The sequence below is a fragment of the Microplitis mediator genome, chromosome 3 (assembly GCF_029852145.1).
Source record: "Microplitis mediator isolate UGA2020A chromosome 3, iyMicMedi2.1, whole genome shotgun sequence".
In the NCBI taxonomy this organism is placed as follows: Eukaryota; Metazoa; Arthropoda; class Insecta; order Hymenoptera; family Braconidae; genus Microplitis; species Microplitis mediator.
In genome coordinates this window covers 7405391-7432440 of record NC_079971.1, presented here as the reverse complement: position 1 = coordinate 7432440, position 27050 = coordinate 7405391, and the positions used below count along the sequence as shown (strand labels likewise).

Here is a 27050-nt window from a genome sequence, read left to right as displayed (position 1 = left end):
CCGGATGTATATAAATTGAATATGGAAAACTGTGTATGGGAAGTTGATTATATTTGTCCAGGGCCTAATGACGATAGATTAAATGTGAGATCAGTCCATACTTTAGTTTATGATAACAATATGATTTATGTATTTGATGATAAAGGTACTGATTCTCAACTTGATGCATTTTATTGACACGTAAGTACTTTTACTACGCTAACAAACTTTTTGGCAAAAATAAATATTTATGTAATTGTTCATTTATTTATTTATTTATAAGCGCCCCTCTTTAATTTTAGGAAATTTCAGCATTTGATTTAGAAAAGCGTTGCTGGAAAATAGTAAACACTTTTGGTGATGTAAATCACATACCGCAGTATCCAGCTCGAAGAAAAGAGTTTGGGTTAACGAGTTACACTGACCCGAATTCGGGTGAAATAAATGTGATAGTATCTGGATGAAGTGTTGATTATAATAATGTCTTCAATGGCACCTTGAAGGGTGTCTGGAGATTGAATCTCACAAGTTTAAAATGGACGTGTCTTGATGAATTTGGTAGTGTCTTACCTTGCCAAGTTGATAGTCATTCAATGACCGTTTCTCCTACTGGAAAATTATTCACATTAGGTGGATAGATTTACATTAATAATCCGGGCGGTGTAATTATTAAATTTAAATACAAATGTTAATTGTTAATACTGTTAATGTTTGAGTAAATAATACCGGTAATTTATTTTAGTTAACTAGTACTTCTACTTTACACTCAAGTTGGCTCAGGATTCCCAAACTCGAAGACATTTGTTGGGAAGCTGTTTTACATTACTATCCAAACTTAAAATCAATGACTGACAAAGAAATAAAGTCTCTTGGTATCCCGCCACACTTCTTCGAGTCGCGTATTAATTAATAATGTATCTATAAATAAATTCATTGTATGATTTTTTTTTATTATAACACACTAGCATTTAAAATTATAATCTTCATAAATTCATTTGAAACCTAATTTATCATTTCTTAAGATTACTGTTACTTTTTGATAATAAAAAATGTACTGAAGAATTGAAAGTCTTGTTTTTTAATGTCTAATAATCTATATGTCACTGAGTAGACCGTTTATTTGTAATTTATATTAACAATTATCATTTTTTTAAAATTAATTATTATTTTTGTTACGAATTTGAAAGCAACCCTGATTAAAAAAGTGAATTGAAAAGTATTGAAAATGATGAGAAATGAATCCTTTCGAATACTTTCTATACCCCAAGGTATTCATTTTGACATAAAATGAATACTTTTCAATCCCAAAATAATAAAAGAATTTCTGAACTTCCGAGGAATTGAAAAAGATTCAAATGAATTGATATTTTTAATCTTTCTGAATCCTTCTCAATACCTAAATAATTTCACATTTCGGGTCATGAGTGGGATTGAAAAAGATTGAAATGAATTGAAATTTTTGAATCTTTCCGAATCCTTCTCAATACCTAAATAATCCAAAATTTCGGATCAAGTGTGGGATTGAAAAAGATTGAAATGAATTGAAATTTTTGAATCTTTCTGAATCCTTCTCAATACCTAAATAATCCGACATTTCGGATCAAGTGTGGGATTGAAAAAGATTGAAATGGATTGAAATTTTTGAATCTTTCTGAATCCTTCTCAATACCTAAATAATTTCACATTTCGGGTCATGTGTGGAATTGAAAAAGATTGAATTGAATTGAAATTTTTGAATCTTTCCGAATCCTTCTCAATACTTAAATAATCCGATATTTCGATCAAGTGTGGGATTGAAAAAGATTGAAATGAATTGAAATTTTTGAATCTTTCTGAATCCTTCTCAATACCTAAATAATTTCACATTTCGGGTCATGAGTGGGATTGAAAAAGATTGAAATGAATTGAAATTTTTGAATCTTTCTGAATTCTTCTCAATACCTAAATAATTTCACATTTCGGGTCATGAGTGGGATTGAAAAAGATTGAAATGAATTGAAAATTTTGAATCTTTCTGAATCCTTCTCAATACCTGAATTCTTTTCATTACTTTCGAATTCCACTTTGGAATTGGAAAGTATTCAAACGATCGAAATTTCAATTCCATTCAATACTTTCCAAAACCGCCGAGGGATTGAAAAGAATTGAGATAATTTTCAATACTTTTCAATTCACTTTTTTAATCAGGGAACCCATTTCACCCCGACAATGAACGTCTGTAGACATCTAAGTAAGTGGATTGTTCGTAATAACAATTCTGTCTCAATGAACCCTACCCTACCTATGAACTTCGCCCTGATCTGAAATCGTTTTGTTTAATTCTTACTCACGCAATTTATTATTTCACCAGATCTGTACCTGAAAGTTGAAATTTTTGCTCTGTTTGTCGGAAGAATGGCGCATGCGCTAATTTTTATCATTTCTGTTTTCTCAAAAATGCTAAAGCACCACTATCTTCCCTCTAAATAAGACAAGAATTCAAACTTTCGGTGCAGATGTGGCAAAAATAAATTTAAAATTTTGATAATTTTTTTTTTCTAGTTTAACAACGGATTTAGCTTACTGAGGTCGCTGTTGTCGAGATATTCATGTGCGTTTTCGTTTAAAGAGTAAAACAAGCTAACCTTTAAAGTGAAACACCGTTAGGTAAAATAATATTTCAATTCATTAATAAAAACTGCGAGAAGTTTTTAATTTTATTTATAATTCTGAAAGTGAATAAAAAAGTTTCGTAATTGTTTTCAAAATGTACACATTCCAACCGTATGTTTTTACTGAAAATTCTCCTAATGGTATTGCAAAACCTAAAGGAAGAATGCTGTCAAGAATACGGTGTGATGGTAAAAATTTGTATATTTACGCAGGCGTGGATCCAACGGTTGTTGTGGGTATTCAAGATGAATTATCTGATCCTTCATTTGACGCATCACTGTCTGACTTTCGTGATATCTGGGTGTACAATTTAGCTGGACAACAATGGAGATTAATGAGAAATGATAGTAATTTACCAGATCATAAAGATATCATTTTTGGTAGTATTTTTGAATCAAATTATTTAGTCAGTTGGACAATAAGAGCACCATTAAATGACGAACTTTCCAGTCGCAAATGCCGATTACATATTTATGATTTAAATACCGAAAGTGCGCTTGCCCGAAAGACAACTGGACAAATTTCACCTTCATTTTCACTTAATTCCATTCGTCATGGAAAATATTTGTATACTGTGGGTATCGCAAGAGAACTTGGTGAATTTTCCGATGTATGTAAATTAAATATGGAAAATCTTGTATGGGAAATAGTTTATATCTGTCAAGGAGTTGATGCCAATGAACCAACTGGTAGAGTAGGTCAAACTTTAGTTCATGATAACAATATGATTTATATATTTGGTGGGGTGGTAGATGGTTCTGGACTGAATCCATCTTCTTTTGGCGTAAGCATTTATATTACGCTAATTAATTTTTTTATACAAATAAATATTTATGTAAAATGTTTTATTCTAGCAAATATCGGCGTTTGATTTAGAAAAGTGCTGCTGGAAAATAGTAAACACTCATGGTGATGAAAATCACATACCGCAGTATCCATCTGAAAGAGATTATTTTGGGGTAACGAGTTACGCTGACCCGGATTCTGGTGAAATACATGTGGTAATATCTGGAGGAATGGTTAATAATCTTAGAGATACCTTCAATGATGTCTGGAGATTGAATCTTACAAGTTTAAAATGGACGTGTCTTGAAAGATTTGGTACTGCCTTGCCTTGTCCCGTTAATAATCATTCAATGACCGTTTCTCCTGCAGGAAAGTTATCCACATTCGGTGGATATATTTTCAATAATGATACGGAACAAGTAATTATTAAATTTAATATATAATAGTTAATTGTCAATACTATTAATGTTTGAGTAATTAATTCCAATAATTTATTTTAGCCATCCTGTATTTCTACTTTACACTCAACTTGGCTCAGGATTCCCAAACTCACAGACATTTGCTGGGAAGCCGTTTTCCATTACTACCCAAACTTGAAAGCAATGACCGATAAAGAAATTATGTCCCTCGGCCTTCCATTGCAATTACTCAAGTCGCGTATTTATTAATTAAATATTTATAAGTAATTTGATTGTATTCATTTTAATATTTATAACACACTAGCATTTAAAATTATAATGGTCATACATTCATGAAAATTGCTGAAAAATCGTGTCAGAGTTAAGTACGGATGTTTTTGTATTCAAAAATTTATTATATAAACATTTAAGATAAACAATTCAATAGTTAAATTATTTTCAAAGTTAACTGTTTTTGTTTTTTACAATAATTTTTTTTACAAAATGTCACTAAAAAATTTACTGTTATTGTTTTTATTATCTATTTATTCATATCATTACTTAGACAGTTTATTTTTAATTTATATAAAAAATTATCTTTTTTTTTTCTTAATTACCATTTTTCATAGCCCTGACGGTTTTGAATCACCGTGGAAACACCGTGGAATCCACCGTGTTTTCACTCCCAGGGTGATTCAAAACCGCCAGGGTGGAAACGAAAACGACCCATTCTATCCCGAGAATGAACGCTTGTAAACATCTAGATAAACAAAATGTTCGTGATGACGATTCTGTCCAATAAACTTCTGTCTCAATGGCACCTACTCGCCTGTGAATACACACCCTTGTATTTATGAATTAAAGATAATAAATTACAGCAGTGACATTAATAAATAATTTATTGACTTCAACAATTAAATTTCCAGTTTTTGCCGATTACCCGCCGAAATTTGATTTACTGAGGTCGCTGTCGTCGAGATATTAATGTGCGTCATATAAAAAGTAAAACGAGTTAACCTTTCAACTGATACACTAAAAAGTAACGCAAGTTACTTGAAATAAAGTTTTAATTTATCAATGAAAATTGCATGAGTTTTTTAATTTTATTTATTATTTAAAAAATTCATAAAAAAGTTTTATAATTATTTTAAAAATGTACGTATTTAAGCCGCATGTTTTTACTGAACATTCGCCGCATAGTATTGCGAAACCTCTAGGAAGAATGAAATCGAAGATACGATGTGACGGTAAAAATTTATATATTTACAGCGGTGAAGATCCGAATTCTGTTGAACATCGAGATGAATCGGGTAATATTTTATTCTTCACATCAAAACCAGAATTTCGGGATATCTGGGTGTACAATCTAGCTAGACAACAATGGAGATTAATGACAATTGACAGTAATTTACCTGATAGTAATGATTTCATTTGTGGTACTATTTTTGAATTGAATTATTTAGTTATTTGCACAATACAAAGGCCTTCTAATCTCGAACCGTCAAGCCGCAACTGTCGGTTACACATATGTGATTTAAACACCAAAAGTGTACTTGTCCAGGGGACAACTGGACAAATTCCATCTCCTACATTTGCAAACAATTTAATTCGTCATGGAAAATATTATTATACTGTCGGAATCACAAGAATTGATGAAGACTTTTCCGATGTATATAAATTAAATACGGAAAACGGTGTATGGGAAGTTGATTATATCTGTCGAAAACGCGATTACTATAGACAAGATAGTAAATCAAGTCATACTTTAGTTTATGGTAACAATATGATATATATATTTGATGGTGATACTGATGATTCCGCCTTTGATGTATTTTCTTTTGTCGTAAGCACTTTTACTACGTTGACAAATTTTTCGATAACAATAAATATTTATGTAATTGTTTAATTTTAGAAAATTTTGGCGTATGATTTAAAAAAGCGCTGCTGGAAAATGCTTGACACTCATGGTGATGAAAATCACATACCGCAGTATCCAACTGAAAGAAAAGACATCGGGGTGACAAGTTACACTGATCCAGATTCTGAGGAAATAAATGTAATAATATCTGGAGGAACAAATTGTGATGATAATGCTTTGAATGATGTCTGGAGATTGAATCTCACGAGTTTAAAATGGACGTGTCTTGAGAGATTTGGTACTGTCTTACCTTGTCACATTGATAGTCATTCAATGAAAGTTTCTCCTGCTGGAAAATTATTCACATTTGGTGGATATATTTTTAATAATGATACGCAACAAGTACTTATTGTTATATTTATATATTATGGTTAATTGCCAACGCTATTAATGTTTGGATAATTAATTCTGATGATTTATTTAGGGACTTTGTTTATCTACTTTACACTCAAGTTGGCTCAGGATTCCCAAACTCACAGATATTTGTTGGGAAGCTGTTTTCCATTACTATCCAGGCTTGAAATCAATGACTGACAAAGAAATAAAGTCACTCGGTATACCGCCACACTTCCTCAAGTCCCGTATTAATTAAGAAAGTATATATAAGAAAATGATATGTATTCATTTTAATATTTATAACTTACTAGCATTTAAAATTATATAGTTCATAAATTCATTTGAAATCATCTTCAAAGTTGACTGTTACTAATTTATAATAAAAAATGTACTAAAAAAATTAATTTCTTGTTTTTTTATTCTATAATAATATATGTCACAAAGTAAACAGTTTATTTTTTATTTATATTAAAAAATACCTTTTTTTTTTCTTTAAATACTATTTTTCTTACGTATTCTTCACCCTGATCTAAAATCGTTTTGTTTAATTTCTAGTCACACAATTTACTATTTCACCAGATCTGTATGTGAAAGTTTAAATTTTTGGCTCTGTTTGTCTGAAGAATGGCGCATGCGCTAATTTTGATTATTTCTATTTTCTCAGAAGAACTAAAGAATAAATTTAAAATTTTGATAATTTATTTTCTTGTTCAACAAATTTAGCTTACTGAGGTCGCTGTTGTCGAGATATTCATGTGCGTTTTCGTTTAAAGAGTAAACAAGCTAACCTTTAAAGTGATACACGGTCAAGTAAAAAAAGATTTCAATTTAGTAATAAAAACTGCAAAAAGTTTTCAATTTTATTAATAGTTCTGAAAGGGAATAAAAAAGTTTCATAATTGTTTTCAAAATGTACACATTCCAACCATACGTTTTTACTGAAAATTCTCCTAATGGTATTGTAAAACCTAAAGGAAGAATGCTGTCAAGAATACGGTGTGATGGTAAAAATTTATATATTTACAAAGGCATGGATCCAACGACTGCTGTGGATTTTCAAGATGAATTAACTGATTCTTTGTTTGACGAATCACGGTCTGACTTTCTTGATATCTGGGTGTACAATTTAGCTGGACAACAATGGAGATTAATGAGAAATGATAGTAATTTACCAGATGATAAAGATATCATTTTTGGTACAATTTTTGAATCTAATTATTTAGTCATTTGGACAATACGAGTACCTTTTGATGACGAACTTTCAAGTCGCAAAGGCCGATTACATATTTATGATCTAAATACCGAAAGTGCACTTGCCAGAAAGACAAGTGGACAAATTCCGAATTCTACATTTGCACTTAATTTAATTCGTCATGGAAAATATATTTATACTGTCGGAATCGAAAGAGATTACGAAAACTTTTCCGATGTATATAAATTAAACATGGAAAATGGTGTATGGGAAGTTGTTTACATCTGTCGAGGACTTGATGCTAATGAACCAGTTGGTAGATTGGGTCATACCTTAGTTTATGACAACAATATGATTTATATATTTGGTGGTTTTAGTGATGATCACGGACTTGATACGTTTTCTTTTGTCGTAAGCACTTTCATTGCGCTGATTAATTTATCCATGAGTAAATTTTAATGTGAAAAGTTTTATTTCAGGAAATTCCGGGATTTGATTTAGAAAAATGCTGCTGGAAAATAGTGGAGACTCGTGCTGATGAAAATCACATACCGCATTATCCAACAGAAAGAGGAGATTTCGGGTTAGCGAGTTATACTGATCCAGATTCGGGTGAAATAAATATAATAATTTCTGGAGGAACAGATATCGATTCTGAAGATGCCTTGAATGACGTCTGGAGACTGAATCTCACAAGTTTAAAATGGACGTGTCTCGAGAGATTTGGTACTGTCTTACCTCATTCTGTTGAAAATAATTCAATGGCCGTTTCTCCTTCTGGAAAATTATTAACATTCGGTGGATTGATTTTCAATAATGATCCGGAAAGTGTAATTATTAAATTTATATATTATTGTGAATTGCCACTGCTGTTAATGTTTGAGTAATTAATTCCAATAATTTATTTTAGCCAACCTGTATTTCTTCTTTACACTCAACTTGGCTTAGGATTCCCAAACTCACAGACATTTGTTGGGAAGCTGTTTTCCATTACTATCCAGACTTGAAATCAATGACTGACAAAGAAATTATGTCCCTCGGCCTTCCATTGCAATTACTTAAGTCGCGTATCAATTGATAAAATATTTATAAGAAAATTTATTGTATTTATTTTTTTATTTATAACTCACTAGCATTTAAAATTATAACGTTCATAAGTTTATTCGAAACCAAATTTGTCTTTTTTAAAGTTTACTCATATTTTTTTATCATAAAACAATGTACAAACAATTTAATGTCCTTGTTTTTATTCTCTAATAATCTATGTCACTAAGTAAACAGTTTATTTTTTTTTGTATTAAAAATTACCTTTTTTTTTCTTCAATTACTATTTTTCTTACGAATATGAAAACAACCCATTCTTCTGTCTCAGTATACCCCAGCCGCCTATGGGCACCGTAGTAGGACTGCGGGTGATGTCAGCCAACTTCACCCTGTAACTTGGCTCAGGATTCCCAAACTCATAGACATTTGCTGGGAAGCATTTTTACATTAATATCCAAACTTAAAATTAATGACTGCCCTGGTTAAAAATACTGATTGAAAATAATTGAGAAGCGGCCACTCCATGCAAACTGTATATCTACATATACCAACAAAAGAATTGAAATTATTGAAAAGAATCCAGATTTCATCATTTTTAATTCTTTTCAATGAGTATTTTTAACCAGGGTGACGAAGAAATCATGTCCCTCGGTATCCAATCGAAGTTACTCGAGTCTCGTATTAATTAATAAAATGTCTATAAATGAATTCATTGTATTCAATTTTTGTTAACTAAAACTAACTCGCTCTCAAAATTGTTATAATCATAAATTTATTTGAAACGAAATTTATTACTCTACAGTTGACCAATTGCTGATAAATCTTTTAAGACTAAAATACAGATTTTTTTATATTAAAAAATTTTTCTATAAACATTTAAGATAATTGATCCAATAGTTAAATTATTTTTACAGTTTACTGTTATTTTTTTATAATAAAAAATGTTACTACAAAATTTAATGTTTTTGTGTTTATTCTTTAATATATATTTCTTTCGAATACGAAATGAACCCATTTTACCCCGTAAATAAACGTCTGTAGACATCTAGGTAAACGAATTGTTGGTAATGACAATTCTGTCCAATAAACTTAAGTCTCAATGACACTTACCTGTCAATTGGTATCCTGGTACCGATGAATTAAAGATAAAAAATTGAAGCATTGACATATTGATGAATAATTTATCGACTTGAAGGCCATCTTCAGAAAGTGCTCCTACTTTTTAAAAATTTTCAATGACTTTGAACTGCCATAAGTTTACCAAAATTTCATCAATTGATGAAAAAAACATTGAAGCACTAATTGAAGACAAGTACGATTGTCGCTGAGAATTTGAATTTTCAAATTTTGTATGCTAAAATTTATTCAAACAAATTCTTTTAACTCCTAATTAACAACTGTAATTAATTTTTTTATAATTTTATATCTCGGCGAAATTGCAACTACTTTATTTTTTTTTTCAATTAATTAATAAAATTGTAATACAGTTATGACAGTTGAGTAATTGAAAATTTTTAAAAAGTGGGGGCTCTGTCTGAGAATGCCCTTAATTATTTATTTTCCAGTTTATCAGCGGATTTATTTTACTGGGGTCGCTATTGTCGGGATATTCATAAGCGTTCTCTCAACAAGTTAACCCTTAAAGTCCCGTCATCCTCTGGCACATAGCACTTGTAGGGCCGTTATCCAAAAAAAGCCTTTGAAGTGTTACGCTGAAAAATAAAATAAATTACTTGAAATAAGATTTCAACTCATCGATAAAATTGGCGGAAGATTTTAATTTAATTTATTATTTTGAAAATTCACAGAAAACTTTCATAATTGATTTAAAAATGTACACATTCAAGCCGCACGTTTTTACTGAACACTCTCCCAACGGCGATGCAGAACCTGAAGGAAGATTTCAATCGACAATACGATGTAATGGTAAAAATTTATATATTTACGGAGGTATGGATTCAAATGATCTCGAAAACTATGCTTTTCGTAAAATCTGGGTGTATAATTTAGCTAGGCAACAATGGAGATTAATGAGAACTGAAAGTAATTTGCCAGATAATAGTGATTTCAGTTTTGGTACTATTTTAGAATCAAATTATTTAGTCATTTACACAATACGATACGCTTTTGATGACGAGCCGTTGACAAGTCGCGATAAGTGTCGATTACATATTTGCGATTTAAATACCGAAAGTGTACTTGTCCAGGGAACCAGTGGACAAATTTCATATCCTTCCTATGCACTTAATTTGATTCGTCATGGAAAATATATTTATACTGTCGGAATCGAAAAAGATTATGGACACTTTTCGGATGTACATAAATTAAATCTGGAAAATCTTGTATGGGAAGTCGTTTATATTTGCCGAGGACTTGATGCCAATGAACCAGTTGGTAGAATAAATCATACTTTAGTTTATGGTAACAATATGATTTATATATTTGGTGGTTTTAGTAGTCGTCCCGGACTTGATACGTTTTCTTTCGTCGTAAGCACTTTTATTACGGCGATAAACTTTTTTATAAAGAAAAATACTTATGTAAAATATTTTATTTCAGAAAATTTCGGCGTTTGATTTAGAAAACTGCTGCTGGAAAAAGGTTGACACTTATGGTGATGAAGATTATATACCGCACTATCCAGTTGCAACATGTGATTTTGCGGTGACGAGTTACACTGATCCAGATTCGGGTGAAATGAATGTAATTATATCTGGTGGATTAGTGCGTGGTCATAAAGATGCCCTGAATGACGTCTGGAGATTGAATCTCACAAGTTTAAAATGGACGTGTCTTGAGAGATTTGGTACTGTCTTGCCTTGCCCTGTTAATGGTCATTCAATGACCATTTCTCCTGATGGAAAATTATTCACATTCGGTGGATATATTTTCAATAATGATACGGAAGAAGTATTTATTATTATATTTATTAGGGCGTTCAAAAAAAAACAAGAATTTTCGTTTTTTCTCGGAATCAGGCTCAAAATTTTCGTTTAGATGCCAAAATAGGCCTCTGAAAATATGAGCCCTTAATATTAATATTAAGGTTGTCCGCGTCGCACTTTTCTATTTCTCATAAGAATAACACAGGAAAAAAATTTTTTTTCTTCTGATTCTTGAAACTAATGAACCGTAAATTACATTGTAATGTCCATCAAATATTTTTGTAGAGAATTGAACGCTCTTCAAAAAAGGTCTCCTATCATTTTTTGATGAATCCATCTGTTCGAAAGTTATTGGAGCTGGAAGTTTCCAGCAAAACTATCAGACTTATCAAACAATGTCATAGGACCTTTTTTGTCGATAATTTTATTCCCCACAAATTATTTTCAATAAAGTTCATTCAAATTCCGCATTGTTTTCTAGTTACTTTCATTTTAATGCCAAGCTCATAAAAATGATAGTCTTCTAATCGATTTTGAGAACTTAACGTTGAAATGAAAATAACTAGAAAACAATGCGAAATTTGAATGAACTTTATTGAAAATAATTTTTAGGGAATAAAATTTTCTACCAAAAAGGTCCTATGACATTTTTTGATGAGTCTGATAGTTTTGCTAGAAAAGTAAAAAGATCTTGAAATTTACTGTAGATTTCGCTTCCAGCTCCAATAACTAGCACAGATGAAGTTATCAAAAAATGATGAGAGACCTTTTTTGTAGAGCGTTCAATTCTCTACAAAAATATTTGATAAATATTACAATGTAATTTACGGTTCATTAGTTTCAAAAATCAGAAGAAAAAAAAATTTTTTTCCTGTGTTATTCTTATGGGGCCTATTTAGGCATCTAAACGAAACTTTTGAGCCTGGTTCCGAGAAAAAAAAAAATTCTTGTTTTTTTTGAAACGCCCTATTATATTAATTGCCAATGCTATTAATGTTTGAGTAATTAATTCTGATGATTTATTTAGGGAATTTGTAGTTCTACTTTACACTCAACTTGGCTCAGGATTCCCAGACTCGAAGACATTTGCTGGGAAGCTGTTTTTCATTACTATCCAAACTTGATATCAATGACTGACAAAGAAATTATTGCTCTCGGCATCCCACCGCAATTACTCAAGTCTCATATTAATTAATAAAATGATTATAAGTAAAATCATTGTATTCATTTTTTTATTTATTACACGCGAGCATTTAAAATCATAATGTTCATAAATTCATTTGAAACCAAATTTATAATTTTTTAAATTGACGGTTACTTTTTTATAATAAAAAATGTACTAAAAAATTTAATGTCTGGTTTTTTTATTCTATAATAGTATATGTCACAAAGTAAACAGTTTATTTTTTATTTATATAAAAAAATACCTTTTTTTTTTCTTTAATTACTATTTTTCTTACCTATTCTTGACCCTGATCTAAAATCGTTTTGTTTAATTCCTAGTTACACAATTGACGATTTCACTAGTATGTGAAAGTTTAAATTTTTATTATTTTTATTTTCTCAGAAGAGCTAGAAAATAAATTTTAAATTTTGATAATTTATTTTCTAGTTTAACAACGGATTTAGCTTACTGAGGTCGCTGTTGGCGAGATGTTCATGTGCGTTTTCGTTTAAAGAGTAAAACAAGCTAACCTTTGAAGTGATACCGTCAAGTAAAATAAGATTTTAATTCATTAATAAAAACTGCGGGAAAATATCACTTCTATTTATAATTCTAAAAGTGAATAAAAAAGTTTCATAATTATTTTGAAAATGTACACATTCCAACCGTACATTTTTACTGAACATTCACTTAATGGTATTGCAAAATCTGAAGAAAGGATATCAACAATACGGTGTGATGGTAAAAATTTATATATTTACGAAGGCATGGATCCAACGACTGCTGTGGATTTTCAAGATGAATTAACTGATTCTTTATTTGACGCGTCGAAGTCTGACTTTCGTGATATCAGAGTGTACAATTTAGCTGGACAACAATGGAGATTAATGAGAAATGATAGTAATTTACCTGATGATAAAGATATCATTTTTGGTACAATTTTTGAATCAAATTATTTAGTCATTTGGACAATACGAGGACCTTTTGATGACGAACTTTCAAGTCTTAAAGGCCGATTACATATTTATGATTTAAATACCGAAAGTGCACTTGCCAGAAAGACAAGTGGACAAATTCCGAATTCTTCACTTCCAGTTAATTTGATTCGTCATGGAAAATATATTTATACTGTCGGAATCGAAAAAGATTACAAAAACTTTTCCGATGTATATAAATTAAATATAGAAAATGGTGTATGGGAAGTTGTTTATACTTGTCGAGGACTTGATGCCAATGAACCAGTTGGTAGAATAAATCATACTTTAGTTTATGGTAACAATATGATTTATATATTTGGCGGGGTTATATATGGTCCTAGACTTAATCCATCTTCTTTGGTCGTAAGCATTTATATTACGCTGATTAATTTTTTTATAAAAATAAATATTTATGTGACACGTTTTATTTTAGCAAATATCGGCGTTTGATTTAGAAAAGTGCTGCTGGAAAATAATGGACACTCATGGTGATGAAAATCACATACCGCAATATCCATCTAAAAGAGATCATTTTGGGGTAACGAGTTACACTGACCCGGATTCTGGTGAAATACATGTGGTAATATCTGGAGGAATGGTTAATGATATTAGAGATACCTTCAATGATGTCTGGAGATTGAATCTCACAAGTTTTAAATGGACGTGTCTTGAAAGATTTGGTACTGTCTTGCCTTGTCCCGTTAATAATCATTCAATGACCGTTTCACCTGCAGGAAAGTTATTCACCTTTGGTGGATGTATTTTTAATAATGATACGCAACAAGTACTTATTGTTATATTTATATATTATGGTTAATTGCCAACGCTATTAATGTTTGGATAATTAATTCTGATGATTTATTTAGGGACTTTGTTTATCTACTTTACACTCAACTTGGCTCAGGATTCCCAAACTCACAGACATTTGTTGGGAAGCTGTTTTCCATTACTATCCAAACTTGAAATCAATGACCGACGAAGAAATTATGTCCCTCGGCCTTCCATTGCAGTTACTTAAGTCGCATATTAATTAATAAAATACTTATAAGTAAATTCATTGTATTCATTTTTTTATTTATTACACACTAGCATTTAAAATCATAACATTCATAAATTCATTTAAAACCAAATTTATAATTTTTTTAATTTACTGTTACTTTTTTATAATAGAAAATGTACTAAAAAATTTAATGTCTTGGTGTTTTATTCTATAATAATATATGACACAAAGTAAACAGTTTATTTTTTATTTCTTTAAAAAATTACCGTTTTTGACTTCCCGCTAAGAAAATCGACGATTTTCGAAAAATTGGGAAGTTATAGTTTCCACCCCGAATTGCGAAAATCGAAATTTTATCAGATGTCGACTTTTTGAGGTCCTAGGAAGCTGTTCTGACTATTTTCAGAATGATGTCCGAGTGTCTGTATGTGTGTGTGTGTGTGTGTGTGTGTGTGTGTGTGTGTGTGTGTGTGTGTGTGTGTGTGTGTGTGTGTGTGTGTGTGTGTGTGTGTGTGTGTGTGTGTGTGTGTGTGTGTGTGTGTGTTTGTATGTGTGTGTTTGTATGTGTGTGACCGGTCTATAACTTTTTAACTAATGAACGATTTGGATGGTTAAGGCGGCAATCGAAAGAGCTTGTTGGCCATCAACTTTTCTGATCATTTCCGATCATTTGATCAAGTAGACTCGAAAATATTGGCGAATTACAGAAAAATTTTTTTTTTTTTTTTTTTTTTTTAGTTTTTTATTGATTTCTCAGAAACGACTTGAACGATCGACTTTAAAATCTAATCAACTCTAGAACTTAATAAAACGCGTCGATTGCTGCCCTAGCCATCGAAATCGGTCAATTCACCGTGAGATATCGTGGGAGAAAGAAATGCTAAAAAACGGTTTTTTTCGAAAACAATGGGATACAAAAGTATTTTCGAGCTCGAAGAGCTCGTAAATGTATTGACAAAAATGTTTTCAAACTCAAAGAGCTCGGAAAAAGCGGGAAGTTTTGGGGCTGGCCCGCAGGGTCAACCGATAGACAGATTTGTTTTTATTAAATTACCATTTTTCTTACGTATTTTTCACCCTGATCTAAAATTGTTTTGTTTAATTCCTAGTTACACAATTTACTCTTTCACCAGTATGTGAAAGTTGAAATTTTTGCCTCAGTTTGTCTGAAGAATGGCGCATGCGCTAATTTTTATCATTTCCTTTTTCTCAGCAGAGAAAAGAACGACTATCTTCCCTCCAAACAAGGCAGTAATTTGTACTTCCGGTCAGGTGGGGTGAAAATGAGTTAAAGATTTTAATAATTGATTTTCCAGGTATACGGCCCATTTATCTTACTGAGCTCGCCGTTGTCGAGATTTCCACGTGCGTTTCGTATTAATAAAACAAGTAAACCTTTGAAGCGATACATAAAAAAAATAAAATAAATTACTTCAAATAAGATTTTAATTCATCAATAAAAATTGCACGGAGATTTTTTTTTTTTTTTATTTTAAAAATTAATAAAAAAGGTTAATAATTTTTTTGAAAATGTACGCATTCAAGCCGCACGTGTTTACTGAACACTCTATATACAGTATTACAAAACCTGAAGGAAAAGTGAACGAAATAATATGCTGTGATGGTAAAAATTTATATTTTTATGGCGAGTCTGTAACAAGTAATAGCAAATTTTATAATATCCGGGAGTACAATTTAGCTAGACAACAATGGAGATTATTGATATTAACAAGGCATCAAAGCAAATCATCAATATCGGATGAATCTTTAAGAATTAGTACTATTTTTGAATCAAATTATTTAGTTACTTGCACACTACAAACGCAAAACACAAGACAAAGACTTTTTAATGACGAATTGTCAAGTCACACATGTCAATTACATGTTTGTGATTTGAATAGTAAAAGTAGTCTTGTTCGAAGGACAAGTGGACAGATTCCATATTTTTTATTTGCACTTAATTTTATTCGCCATGGAAAATATATTTATACTGTCGGAATCCAAAGAGATTATTATAAAACCTTTTCCGATGTATATAAATTAAATATGGAAAATGATGTATGGGAAGTTGTTTACATCTGTCGAGGACTTGATGCTAATGAACCAGTTGGTAGAACAAGTCATACTTTAGTTTATAGTAACAATATGATTTATATATTCGGTGGTTATGATCTTAGTCCCAATTATGATCCATTTTCGTTTCTCGTAAGTACTTTTATAATGTTGATAAATTTTTTTATAAACACCAATATTCATGTGAATGTTTTATTTTAGAAAATATGGGCGTTTGATTTGGAAAAATGCTGCTGGAAAATAGTAGACACTCATGGTGATGAAAATCACACACCGCAGTATCCAACTGATAGAGATTTATTCGGTGTAACGAGTTACACTGATCCAGATTCTGGTGAAATGAACGTAATAATATCTGGAGAAAAATTTTATAAAAATGAATATGACAATGACGGTGAAGGTTGGGAAGAATTCTTTGAGAGTGACCATATTGAGTTTAAAGATGTCTGGAGATTAAATCTCACAAGTTTAAAATGGACGTGTCTCGAGAGATTTGGTACTGCCTTACCTCATCAAGTTGAGGATCATTCAATAACCATTTCTTCTGCTGGGAAATTGTTTTTATTTGATGGCGTGGAACACGTATTTATCATTAAATTTATTTACAATTATTACTTGTTGATGCTATTAATGTTTGAATAATTAAAACTGTTAAATTATTTTAGGAAATTCGCACTTCTGCTTTACACTCAACTTGGATCAGGATTCCCAAACTCACAGATATTTGTTGGGAAGCTGTTTTACATTACTATCCAAACTTGAAATCAATTACTGACAAAGAAATCATTTCCCTCGGAATTCCATTGCAGTTATTTAAGTCGCGTATTGATTAATAAAATATTTATAAATCAATTCTTTGTATTTATTTTTTTATTTTAAACACCCTAGCTCTTAAAATTGTAAGGATTTTAAATTTATTTGAAACCAAATTTATTACTCTCCAGTTGACCAATTGCTGATAAATTTTTAAAGAGTAAAGTACAGATTTTTTTTTAATCAAAAATTTTTTCGATAAATATTGAAGATAAATAATCCAATTATCGAAATATATAAAAAATTTACTGTAAATTTTGCAGTAAAAATGTCAATAAAAAATTTATTGTCTTCTCTTGTATTTTTTATACCACTAATTAGACAGTTTATTTTTAATTTTTATCAACAATTTTCTTTTTTCTTTCAATTATTATATTTCCTGAGAATATAAGAGCAACCCATTCTACCCCGACAATGAACGTCTGTAGGCGTCTAGGTAAACAGAGTGTTTGTTACAATAATTCTGTCCAATAAAGTTCTGTCTTAATGGACCCTACCCGCCTATGGTAACTTTAGTAACTTATGAATTGAAGATGGAAAATTAAAGCAGTAACATTAATATAGTATACTACACAACAAGGGAGGACTGTAGGACTCTATCGAAAATATTTTTGGAAATGACGAAAAAAAAATACTGTGAAAGTTTGAGCTCTTAATATTAATATAAACAGCTGCCGCATCACGATTTTCTATTTCCCGTTTAAATAACATGAGAAAATTTATTTTTTAAGCTTTGGAATTTTGTAGCTCTCGGTGGGACCAATACTTTTGAATGTTCAAGACATATTCTTATGGGAAATTTGACGCTCTACAAAAAAGGTTTCTCATAATTTTTCGATATTTTTATTTCTTCAAAAGTAATTCGAAGTTAAAATTAGATTGACGATAAATTTTTACATTTTTTAAATTTTTTGACGCAACCGTCAACTTTATCGGAAAATTTTACGGGACATTTTTTGTAGAGCATTTTATTTCCTACAACTTATCTCAAAGAAAGTTTTCGATATTTCTCATAAGTCGTAAGTTATTCGCAATTAACTGAAAATTTAATATAATTAATTTTAAGCAACAAAATTTAGATTATTTAAGAAAATTTTAAGTTAATCGCAAATAACATACGACTTAAGTGAAATATCGAAAATTTTCTCTGAGATAAGTTGTAGGAAATAAAATGCTCTACAAAAAATGTCCTGTAAAATTTTCGGATAAAGTTGATGGTTGCGTCAAAAAATTAAAAAAATGTGAAAATTTATCGTCAACCTAACTTTAACTTCGAATTACTTTGGAAGAAATAAATATATCAAAAAATTATAGGAGACCTTTCTTGTAGAGCGTCAAATTTCCCATAAGAATATTTCTTGAACATTCAAAAGTTTTGGTCCTACCGAGAGATACAAAATTCAAAAGCTTAAAAAATAAATTTTCCCATGTTATTTAAACGGGAAAAAAAAAAATTGCGATGCGGCAGTTGTTAATATTAAGATTAAGAGCTCAAACTTTCACGGTATTTTTTTTTCGTCATTTCCAACAATATTTTCGATGTAATGAAGAAAAAAAAAATTAGTCGATTTTTTTGAATCAGTCTAGTGTATACCGTAGCCGCCTATGGGCACCCTGGTACGATTGCGAGTAATATGTCAGCCAACTCACCCTGATCTGAAATCGTTTTTTTTAATTCCTACACACAATTTATTATTTCACCAGATCTGTACCTGAAAGTTTAAATTTTTCCTCTGTTTGTCGGAAGAATTGCGCATTGCGCTAATTTTTATTATTTCTGTTTTCTCAGAAGAGATAAAAAACGACTACCTTCCCTCCAAACAGGTCAAGAATTTAAACTTTCGGTGCAGGTGTGGCAAAAATAAATTTAAATTGTTGATAATTTATTTTCTAGTTTAACAACGGATTTAGCTTACTGAGGTCGTTGTTGTCGAGATATTCATGTGCGTTTTTGTTTAAAAAGTAAAACAAGCTAACCTTTAAAGTGAAACACCGTTAAGTAAAATAATATTTCAATTCATTAATAAAAACTGCAAGAAGTTTTCAATTTTATTTATAATCCTGAAAGTGAATAAATAAGTTTCATAATTGTTTTCAAAATGTACACATTCCAACCTTACGTTTTTACTGAACATTCTCCTAATGGTATTGCAAAACCTAAAGGAAGAATTAAATCAAATATAGGATGTGATGGTAAAAATTTGTACGTTTACGAAGGCATGGATCCAACGACTGCTGTGGCTTTTCGAGATGAATCAACTGGTTCTTTGTTTGACGAATCACGGTCTGACTTTCGTGATATCTGGGTGTACAATTTAGCTGAACAACAATGGAGATTAATGAGAAATGATAGTAATTTACCACATGATAAAGATATCAATTTTGGTGCTATTTTTGAATCAAATTATTTAGTTACTTGGACAATACGAGTACCTTTTAATGACAAACTTTCAAGTCGCAAAGGCCGATTACATATTTATGATTTAAATACTGAAAGTGCACTTGCCCGAAGGACAACTGGACAAATTCCAAATCCTTCATTTCCACAGAATTTCATTCGCCATGGAAAATATATTTATACTGTCGGAATCGAAAAAAATTATGAAAACTTTTCCGATGTATATAAATTAAACATGGAAAATGGTGTATGGGAAGTTGTCTACATCTGTCGAGGACTTGTTGCCAATGAACCAGTTGGCAGAATGAATAGTACTTTAGTTTATGGTAACAATATGATTTATATATTTGGTGGGGTGATGGATGGTTCTGGACTTAATCCATTTTCGTTTGTCGTAAGCATTTATATTACGCTGATTAATTTTTTTATAAAAATAAATATTTATGTGAAACGTTTTATTTTAGCAAATATCGGCGTTTGATATAGAAAAATGCCGCTGGAAAATAATAGACACTCTTGGTGATGAAAATCACATACCGCAATATCCATCTGAAAGAGATCATTTTGGGGTAACGAGTTACACTGACCCGGGTTCTGGTGAAATAAATGTGATAATATCTGGAGGAACAGTTGATAATAATAGAGATACGTTCAATGATGTCTGGAGATTGAATCTCACAAGTTTAAAATGGACGTGTCTTGAGAGATTTGGTACTGTCTTACCTTGTCACATTGATAGTCATTCAATGACAGTTTCTCCTGCTGGAAAATTATTCACATTTGGTGGATATATTTTTAATAATGATACGCAACAAGTACTTATTGTTATATTTATATATTATAGTTAATTGCCAACGCTATTAATGTTTGGATAATTAATTCTGATGATTTATTTAGGGACTTTGTTTATCTACTTTACACTCAACTTGGCTCAGGATTCCCAAACTCACAGATATTTGCTGGGAAGCTGTTTTCCATTACTACCCAAACTTGAAAGCAATGACTGACAAAGAAATAAAGTCTCTCGGTATCCCACCACACTTCTTCAAGTCCCGTATTAATTAATGAAGTATCTATAAACAAATTCTATGTATTCATTGTAATATTTATGACACACTAGCACTTAAAATTGTAATGGTCAGAAATTCATGAAAATTGCTGAAAAATTGTGTCAGAGTTAAGTACGGATGTTTTTATATGCAAAAATTTATTATATAAACATTTAAGATAAACAATTCAATAGTTAAATTATTTTTGAAGTTTACTGTTATTTTTTTACAGTAAAAAATGTCACTGAAAAACTTACTGTCATGGTTTTTATTTTCTATTTATTTATATCATTAATTAGACAGTTTGTTTTTAATTGATACGAAAAATTATCTTTTTAAATTTCTTAAAAATTTTAATTAAAAAATTTTTTTTTTAAATTCTATATCTCTGCAATCGTCCCGTCTTTAATTAAGGTTTTTTTTTCTTTTAGTTAATAAAAAAAATTTGAATTCAGTTATGACAGCTGTCATTATATATTTTTAAAGAGTGGGGGCACTGTTTGTGAATGCCCTTAAGGTTTTTTTTTTTTCAATTTATTAACAAAATTTTAATAAAATTATAACAGTTGAGTGATTGCAGGTTTTAAAAAAGTGGAGGGGGGCACTGACAGAATGCCCTCAAATAAATTACAAATTTTATTGACATAAACATAATCGACAAAATTTTCGCGCCAAACTAGTGCTGCTTTCAAATAACTGCGTGAAAAATACACACTAATTCAAAATGGCCGCCTGGCTGTGACATTCTTGTAAAATAAATTCAGTACCTCTCGGCGCTTTGGTCGGTACAGTTGGTATTATACTTTGATACAGTTAAGTGATTAAGTGTTGAGAAATCACTTGATTACAATCCTTTAAAGTTAGTGTTTACAATAAAAAAGTCACGTTATATTAATAACTTATAATAATTCAAATAATAAATAAAAAACAAAAATTCGTGCGTGATAAAAAATGGCTGAAAGTAAAGGTGCGTTAATTGCTAAAACAGTGCAAAAACACGCTGGCAGAGCTAAAGAGAAGGTAAAAAAATAATTTATAAATTAAAATTAATAATTTAATTTATCACTAATTTCAAATATTTCCTGCGCAGTAGTTTATTTTTTAATTTCAATTTTAACACAACTCAAATTTTTACATTTGAATTTTCAAACATGAAAATTCATTTATTTACTTCAAAAAATCGCTTATTTTTTATTTTCGTATATAAATATATTTAGATAAATAGATTTATTATAACATTTGACATTTAATTGCCTACACGCGGGCATCTGAAGCGACCTCTCTCTTTTCTCTCAATATTTTCTATTTTTTATCTCGACATCACACATTTTCATAGCAGTAGTAAAATTGTTTTCGCGTGTGGAAATTTTTTTTTATGTCTCTCCCATCATTTTGTCTTACTAAAAATATATATATTGTTATATAATCATTTAACTATTCATGTTCGATAGAATACACACCTATCATATTAATCTAAAACTAGAGTTGTATTTTATTCTAAATGACAATTACTTATGCAATCCATCACTCAATGACCATGTGTGAATGTTGGGGACACGACTATGGAGCAAAGTAACCACACATGTGTATTAATTTTTATTTATAAATTCAATTTATTTAATTGTACTTTCAGCTCCATTCTACACTTTATACTTTTAAACCATTCATATAATTTCATTCATAAATTTAATTTAATCAACAATAGTTATTAAAATATTAATAACTCACATTACGAAATTTATTTTGCTATAATTAAATTCATTTGCATGCTTCTGTAATGCAATGCCCTTAAAATTAATTCAATTAAATAATTTTATATGACTAAATTTACATCATTCACTAGAAGTTATTTTTTCAAAATTTCAAATTTTAAATGCAACTGAAATTGACATGATCCTGAAGTTAACAATTTTTGGATTTTTTTTTTCAATAAAAAAATGATGAAAAAAAAAAAAAAAAAAAAAGTATGCACATGTAGAAAATTCAAAAAACTATAAGTGCAATTTTTTGAAAATTTTTTTTCTTGATAATTTATGGTTTGAAAAAAAAAAAATTATCAGACGTCGGCTCTTCAGTATCATAAATTGGCTGAGGTCTAATAACTTTTTGGATTTTTTCAAATCGATAATTTTTAAAAATAAATATTGTGGGAAATTGCACCTGCAGTTTTATTAATTTTCTACATGCGCATATTTTTAGTTTTTTTTTTTTAATTAAATTGTGGAAAAATTCGAAAATTGTTAATTGTCTGCTAACTTTACGGTCATTTTTTACACTGCATGTAAAAAATTAAAATAACTTAATTGCCAAGAGTATTATTCTTTATTATTATTTTTTTTATATCAATTAGTGTAATGAAAAAATTAATATGGTCATATGACAGTATTGTCACGTTGCACCTCGATAGAAATAAATATACACAGTCTGTAATAAGTTATAACTAAATTGTAAAGTATGTCAAATGAGTTTTAAGTAGATTAAAGTATTAAAAACAAATGAAATCCTCTGTGTTGAGGATTTAAGAGTTTTTTCTATACTATTTTCTCCAGAAATGTATAACAAAGTAAAAGTAATTGTTATAATCATTAAACCATTCATATATTAATAAAATTAAATTTAATTAACGATAATTTATTTTTATCGAGTAAAAACATTGATAAATACTAATAGAAGACTTTTGATATTTATATATTTATAAAATCATCAGTTGTAATTATATATTTTTGTTATTAAAGGAATTGCGGCTTTACTGATATAATCCTTGTAAATTTTACTATGGCCAAAGTAACTTTTCCATGTGTTTATCGAAATTTATGCAGGTGGCTAACATGGCCCGGCTTTACTATGACACCATAGCATTTTAAACAAGAATAATTCCTGTGTGAACCATACATTAATAGGAAAGAATATATCCCGATATACTTCTGGGCTCATCCGTAAAGTTGATAATTTATGCTTCCGATTCTCTCCTATAAATGTATGGTATTAGTAAGAAATATTTTATTGATATCCACATGTAATCACTCACATGGTTTAGAGTCGAATCCAACCTGTCAGTCAAGCAGATCATTAAAATTCCTTTAATATAAAATATAATAACACTGATCATATAGTGAATTTATCAAAATATTTAATTTACAAGGCTATAAAAATTTGACAGAATTCTTCTTAAATATGACAGCAAACGGATTACTTGTTTTGACATCATCATAATAATTCGCTATTATTTTTATCATCTCCAACAGTCTGGTAGAATATATTTTAACATCTTCAGATCGATTCTTTCCTACTAATGTATAGTTTTACAGTGAGAAATATCGAATTGACATCCATATGTAATCACTCTCTTAATTAATCAGTGAAAAGTATTCCAATCAGTAAATATTCACTGCACAAATAGCCCCAAGTATGTCACTAAGTGAATCGGTGATATATTTGGGACTGATTCGCAGTGAATATTTACTGATTTCCAGGTTTTTTCACTGATTTATTTTAAGAGAGAATTCACACGAAGCTCATAATCTATTAATCTGTCAATTAAACAGATCAGTAAAGCCGTAATTCTTTTAAAAACAAATATAATAACACTGTCCGTATAATAACTTCATACAAATATATATATATATAAATATATAAAGATATTGATGATTTTATAAGGAGGAGAAAGGTCATTGATGATTGCAATTATGAATTGGTGAACGGAAGTGCGTGGGTCATTTACGTATATTATATTCAGGTGTTGTCACATATACATATATATATATATAACCCACACCTTATCCGGCTAGTATATTTAATTTATATACAATTATATTTTTGCTGCTAAATTAATCGATATTTTTACTATATTATAAAAATATTTATTTTTCATCTTTGATAATTATCTATCAATGTCATTCATTTAATGAATAAATACAAAAAATATATATATATATATATATATATATATATATATATATATATATATATATATATATATATATATATATATATAAATATATAATAAAAATTGCTGAGTAAGTTTATGATTCGTGGGCGTAGAAGGCAAGACCGGTGCTATTAGAGTAGGGATACTGTATGTATAAAACAATCTTATATATATTCTCTGGTCGAACCGGTCTACGACATTGCGTTTACGTAAAGATTTCTTTTTATTTGTTGTACTATTCTTCTTCTCTAAACGCTACGCTCTTTCACCCCTTACTGAGAGCACTTTTGAATTTCGTATCACATCAAATTTTCATGTACTCAAAAAAAAAAAAAAAAATAAATAAATATTTATTATTTATTGTATTTAAAGGAGAAAAAAAGTTAAATGAGTTCAGATTGAAATGGAGAAAATGAGATAATATGAGAAGTAACGAAATTTTTTTTTTGCTTACACGATACATTCATCGAGCACGATGGTGATAAAATGATTTGTCCGTTAGAAAACGTGTAATCGGGTCGCTCAAGATGGTTTACTGACAACCGGTTTATACGGTTTTACACATTACGTGACTTACGAAGATCTGGTCCCATCCAGACCTAGCTTATTTGAGGATAAAAAAAATCAATTAAATATTTTCATTTACAACTTATTTTTCATTTATTTTCACGATCGATTTTTCCAAAAATTTTCCTATTTAAATTATGGTTTTTTTTTCAATATTTCTCATAATTAATTAATTTACTTTAATTAAATAATTTGATACATGAAAACAATGAATTTGATTTTTTTATTTCTCATAATTATTCAAAATTTATTTATTTATTTTTATGCATGCACTGTAAAAAATTAGCGGTGTGACATAAAATCCAGACTACTCCGAAATCACTCCGCTGAAAAAATAAACTCGCTGTTTACTCCATATACGAAGTGATTTTTTTTCAAACTCTGGAATTCCGAGTGACGAAGTGAATTCGAATTTAAATAAAATCCGTATTCACTCCCGATTTTTTACTGTATTAATAATTTATTTCAATGACAAGGTTCTAATTTTTTTTAGTAAATTACGTTCGTTCAATTTCGTGAATATGATCGATTAGTATTAAAAAACTGAATGTACAAATGTAGTACAAATATATATAGATTTTTTTGAAAATTTAAAGCTGAATCATGCATGGAAATCAACTATTTCTCTGAATGTTTCTGATAACTTTTAGTTTTCTCTTCGGAATTTACAGTGAATAGGAAAAAAGTCAAAATTAGTGACTTTTTCCTGTTAGGATAATGTAGAGTTTCATTCCTTAGATAAGACGACTGCTTGAAATAAAAATCGTAGATACCGTTTTCGTTAACGAGAAGTACATTCACAAACTATATATCGTATTACTGCTTTATTAGATTATTACTTTGCTAGCCATCAATTATACAGTTATTTTATCTTAAATATCATAAATATTTTAATTACTTTATTATGAACTATTTAATCAATTTTTGATATAATTAATTAAATAATTAATGATATAAAAAATCAACAAATAGATGTATGTTGTAAAAATTTCATCGGTTCGATTATTATGTATAGTCAGGTGAAGAATAAAACCATAATATAATATAATGTTTTCGACGATGTATAGTTTAAATATGCAGAGACGTCTTATAAGTTATGTCCACTGTTCATTTTCGCACACTTCGGCTGCTTCCCGTTACTATTCTTGTCTTCTCAAGTCCCGGGAGCGCTTTTACCCTGCAACAACTCAGCAAATATATCTGCTAAGCTCTTCATGCTGTTCGTCCACTTTATAATAATGAGATGTTTAGTCGCGATGATCTTTACTCAATACGAAATATATATATATATATATATATATATGTTCATATATATATGTGAATCGTATGGAGAATTAATGAAAAATTTCCATATTGAAATGAAATTCGTCATTTTTTTTTAATATTTCATACGTCATTTTGTAGTAACGAGAATTAGAAATTAATCTATTCATTTTTACTGTCAATTTAATTTACAGTCAGTTGAATTTTTAGATTTTTTATAGATTTTGAAATTTTTAATTGTATTCACTTCCAAACTATTGATTTTATTGTATAAAAAAAAATATTTTAGATTTTTTTTGGTATAAATTTAATAAAGTTTCCAACAGAAACTTAAGTTTTAATCGAACGACAGTCAATGACTCTTGACTATTTTAAAAAATTTCACTTTTCATAGTGGGAACATAAAAATCTTAAATATTGGGAACGGAGATAGCGGAAAGTTTTGAGACTGGCCTACATTCCTAGCCAACTGCCACACAATTAAAATTTTTTACAGTATTTTTAAATTATCGACAATCAAAGCACTAAACAAAACGAATTTTTTTTTCATACATAGAAGTTACAGATTTTAGAGATTTTGAAATGAGTATTTTTATACGCAGATAATTTTCTGATGAAAATTACCGT

The 27050-nt window shown here is 29.6% G+C and overlaps 8 protein-coding genes and 1 long non-coding RNA gene across 14 annotated transcripts in view; all 9 read left to right on the top strand.

Moving 5' to 3' along the window:
• The first annotated feature begins 68 nt into the window (after nucleotides 1–68).
• On the top strand, nucleotides 69–1000 carry LOC130665669 (uncharacterized). The gene is made up of 3 exons (XR_008989568.1): nucleotides 69–180; nucleotides 282–641; nucleotides 722–1000. It is a non-coding gene; the product is annotated as an uncharacterized LOC130665669 (long non-coding RNA).
• A 1440-nt stretch (nucleotides 1001–2440) lies between these two features.
• Nucleotides 2441–6491, top strand: LOC130664761 (kelch domain-containing protein 10 homolog). 2 transcript variants are annotated; one of them, XM_057464850.1, is made up of 6 exons: nucleotides 2441–3415; nucleotides 3486–3836; nucleotides 3918–4970; nucleotides 5085–5658; nucleotides 5728–6075; nucleotides 6158–6491. In XM_057464850.1, exons 1-3 carry the CDS (start codon nucleotides 2726–2728, stop codon nucleotides 4083–4085), a joined length of 1209 nt encoding a protein of 402 aa, XP_057320833.1. In that variant the 5' UTR covers nucleotides 2441–2725; the 3' UTR covers nucleotides 4086–4970; nucleotides 5085–5658; nucleotides 5728–6075; nucleotides 6158–6491. The 2 variants fall into 2 exon arrangements, with proteins under 2 accessions (XP_057320833.1, XP_057320832.1); XM_057464849.1 differs by having other exon boundaries at nucleotides 3918–5658.
• Nucleotides 4969–6325, top strand: LOC130665260 (kelch domain-containing protein 10 homolog). The gene is made up of 3 exons (XM_057465584.1): nucleotides 4969–5658; nucleotides 5755–6075; nucleotides 6158–6325. The coding sequence occupies exons 1-3, from the start codon at nucleotides 4969–4971 to the stop codon at nucleotides 6323–6325; spliced, it is 1179 nt and encodes a 392-aa protein (XP_057321567.1).
• A 288-nt stretch (nucleotides 6492–6779) lies between the features above and the next one.
• Nucleotides 6780–9186, top strand: LOC130665697 (kelch domain-containing protein 10 homolog). Its single transcript, XM_057466202.1, has 3 exons — nucleotides 6780–7672; nucleotides 7741–8091; nucleotides 8172–9186. The coding sequence occupies exons 1-3, from the start codon at nucleotides 6980–6982 to the stop codon at nucleotides 8337–8339; spliced, it is 1212 nt and encodes a 403-aa protein (XP_057322185.1). The 5' UTR covers nucleotides 6780–6979; the 3' UTR covers nucleotides 8340–9186.
• Nucleotides 9187–9924: 738 nt separating this feature from the next.
• On the top strand, nucleotides 9925–12508 carry LOC130665700 (kelch domain-containing protein 10 homolog). Its single transcript, XM_057466206.1, has 3 exons — nucleotides 9925–10794; nucleotides 10865–11215; nucleotides 12218–12508. Exons 1-3 carry the CDS (start codon nucleotides 10138–10140, stop codon nucleotides 12383–12385), a joined length of 1176 nt encoding a protein of 391 aa, XP_057322189.1. The 5' UTR covers nucleotides 9925–10137; the 3' UTR covers nucleotides 12386–12508.
• A 318-nt stretch (nucleotides 12509–12826) lies between these two features.
• Nucleotides 12827–14561, top strand: LOC130665699 (kelch domain-containing protein 10 homolog). The gene is made up of 3 exons (XM_057466204.1): nucleotides 12827–13695; nucleotides 13766–14116; nucleotides 14199–14561. Exons 1-3 carry the CDS (start codon nucleotides 13006–13008, stop codon nucleotides 14364–14366), a joined length of 1209 nt encoding a protein of 402 aa, XP_057322187.1. The 5' UTR covers nucleotides 12827–13005; the 3' UTR covers nucleotides 14367–14561.
• Nucleotides 14562–15720: 1159 nt separating this feature from the next.
• On the top strand, nucleotides 15721–17238 carry LOC130665258 (kelch domain-containing protein 10 homolog). Its single transcript, XM_057465583.1, has 3 exons — nucleotides 15721–16537; nucleotides 16607–16987; nucleotides 17071–17238. Exons 1-3 carry the CDS (start codon nucleotides 15863–15865, stop codon nucleotides 17236–17238), a joined length of 1224 nt encoding a protein of 407 aa, XP_057321566.1. The 5' UTR covers nucleotides 15721–15862.
• A 1619-nt stretch (nucleotides 17239–18857) lies between these two features.
• LOC130665698 (kelch domain-containing protein 10 homolog) lies at nucleotides 18858–20867 on the top strand. Its single transcript, XM_057466203.1, has 3 exons — nucleotides 18858–20010; nucleotides 20081–20431; nucleotides 20514–20867. The coding sequence occupies exons 1-3, from the start codon at nucleotides 19318–19320 to the stop codon at nucleotides 20679–20681; spliced, it is 1212 nt and encodes a 403-aa protein (XP_057322186.1). The 5' UTR covers nucleotides 18858–19317; the 3' UTR covers nucleotides 20682–20867.
• A 552-nt stretch (nucleotides 20868–21419) lies between these two features.
• LOC130665695 (amphiphysin) overlaps nucleotides 21420–27050 on the top strand; it is a 35586-nt gene continuing 29955 nt past the window's right edge. For 3 of the 5 annotated variants that reach the window (XM_057466201.1, XM_057466200.1, XM_057466198.1), the window contains exon 1: nucleotides 21421–21685. In XM_057466201.1, the coding sequence (XP_057322184.1) occupies nucleotides 21617–21685 (69 nt within the window). In that variant the 5' untranslated portion in view covers nucleotides 21421–21616. Of the gene's footprint in view, nucleotides 21686–22195; nucleotides 22238–27050 lie in introns of those variants that run through there. The other 2 variants (XM_057466197.1, XM_057466199.1) reach the window with 2 other exon arrangements.

Bases quoted from the DNA above. Each gene is read 5' to 3' on its own strand.
- LOC130664761 (XM_057464850.1), top strand. From the start codon at position 2,726: ATGTACACATTCCAACCGTATGTTTTTACTGAAAATTCTCCTAATGGT. The intron at 3,416-3,485 runs GTAAGCATTTAT...GTTTTATTCTAG, and splicing joins TGAATCCATCTTCTTTTGGC to CAAATATCGGCGTTTGATTT. The intron at 3,837-3,917 runs GTAATTATTAAA...AATTTATTTTAG, and splicing joins TCAATAATGATACGGAACAA to CCATCCTGTATTTCTACTTT.
- LOC130665260 (XM_057465584.1), top strand. From the start codon at position 4,969: ATGTACGTATTTAAGCCGCATGTTTTTACTGAACATTCGCCGCATAGT. The intron at 5,659-5,754 runs GTAAGCACTTTT...GATTTAAAAAAG, and splicing joins TTGATGTATTTTCTTTTGTC to CGCTGCTGGAAAATGCTTGA. The intron at 6,076-6,157 runs GTACTTATTGTT...TGATTTATTTAG, and splicing joins TTAATAATGATACGCAACAA to GGACTTTGTTTATCTACTTT.
- LOC130665697 (XM_057466202.1), top strand. From the start codon at position 6,980: ATGTACACATTCCAACCATACGTTTTTACTGAAAATTCTCCTAATGGT. The intron at 7,673-7,740 runs GTAAGCACTTTC...GTTTTATTTCAG, and splicing joins TTGATACGTTTTCTTTTGTC to GAAATTCCGGGATTTGATTT. The intron at 8,092-8,171 runs GTAATTATTAAA...AATTTATTTTAG, and splicing joins TCAATAATGATCCGGAAAGT to CCAACCTGTATTTCTTCTTT.
- LOC130665700 (XM_057466206.1), top strand. From the start codon at position 10,138: ATGTACACATTCAAGCCGCACGTTTTTACTGAACACTCTCCCAACGGC. The intron at 10,795-10,864 runs GTAAGCACTTTT...ATTTTATTTCAG, and splicing joins TTGATACGTTTTCTTTCGTC to AAAATTTCGGCGTTTGATTT. The intron at 11,216-12,217 runs GTATTTATTATT...TGATTTATTTAG, and splicing joins TCAATAATGATACGGAAGAA to GGAATTTGTAGTTCTACTTT.
- LOC130665699 (XM_057466204.1), top strand. From the start codon at position 13,006: ATGTACACATTCCAACCGTACATTTTTACTGAACATTCACTTAATGGT. The intron at 13,696-13,765 runs GTAAGCATTTAT...GTTTTATTTTAG, and splicing joins TTAATCCATCTTCTTTGGTC to CAAATATCGGCGTTTGATTT. The intron at 14,117-14,198 runs GTACTTATTGTT...TGATTTATTTAG, and splicing joins TTAATAATGATACGCAACAA to GGACTTTGTTTATCTACTTT.
- LOC130665258 (XM_057465583.1), top strand. From the start codon at position 15,863: ATGTACGCATTCAAGCCGCACGTGTTTACTGAACACTCTATATACAGT. The intron at 16,538-16,606 runs GTAAGTACTTTT...GTTTTATTTTAG, and splicing joins ATGATCCATTTTCGTTTCTC to AAAATATGGGCGTTTGATTT. The intron at 16,988-17,070 runs GTATTTATCATT...AAATTATTTTAG, and splicing joins TATTTGATGGCGTGGAACAC to GAAATTCGCACTTCTGCTTT.
- LOC130665698 (XM_057466203.1), top strand. From the start codon at position 19,318: ATGTACACATTCCAACCTTACGTTTTTACTGAACATTCTCCTAATGGT. The intron at 20,011-20,080 runs GTAAGCATTTAT...GTTTTATTTTAG, and splicing joins TTAATCCATTTTCGTTTGTC to CAAATATCGGCGTTTGATAT. The intron at 20,432-20,513 runs GTACTTATTGTT...TGATTTATTTAG, and splicing joins TTAATAATGATACGCAACAA to GGACTTTGTTTATCTACTTT.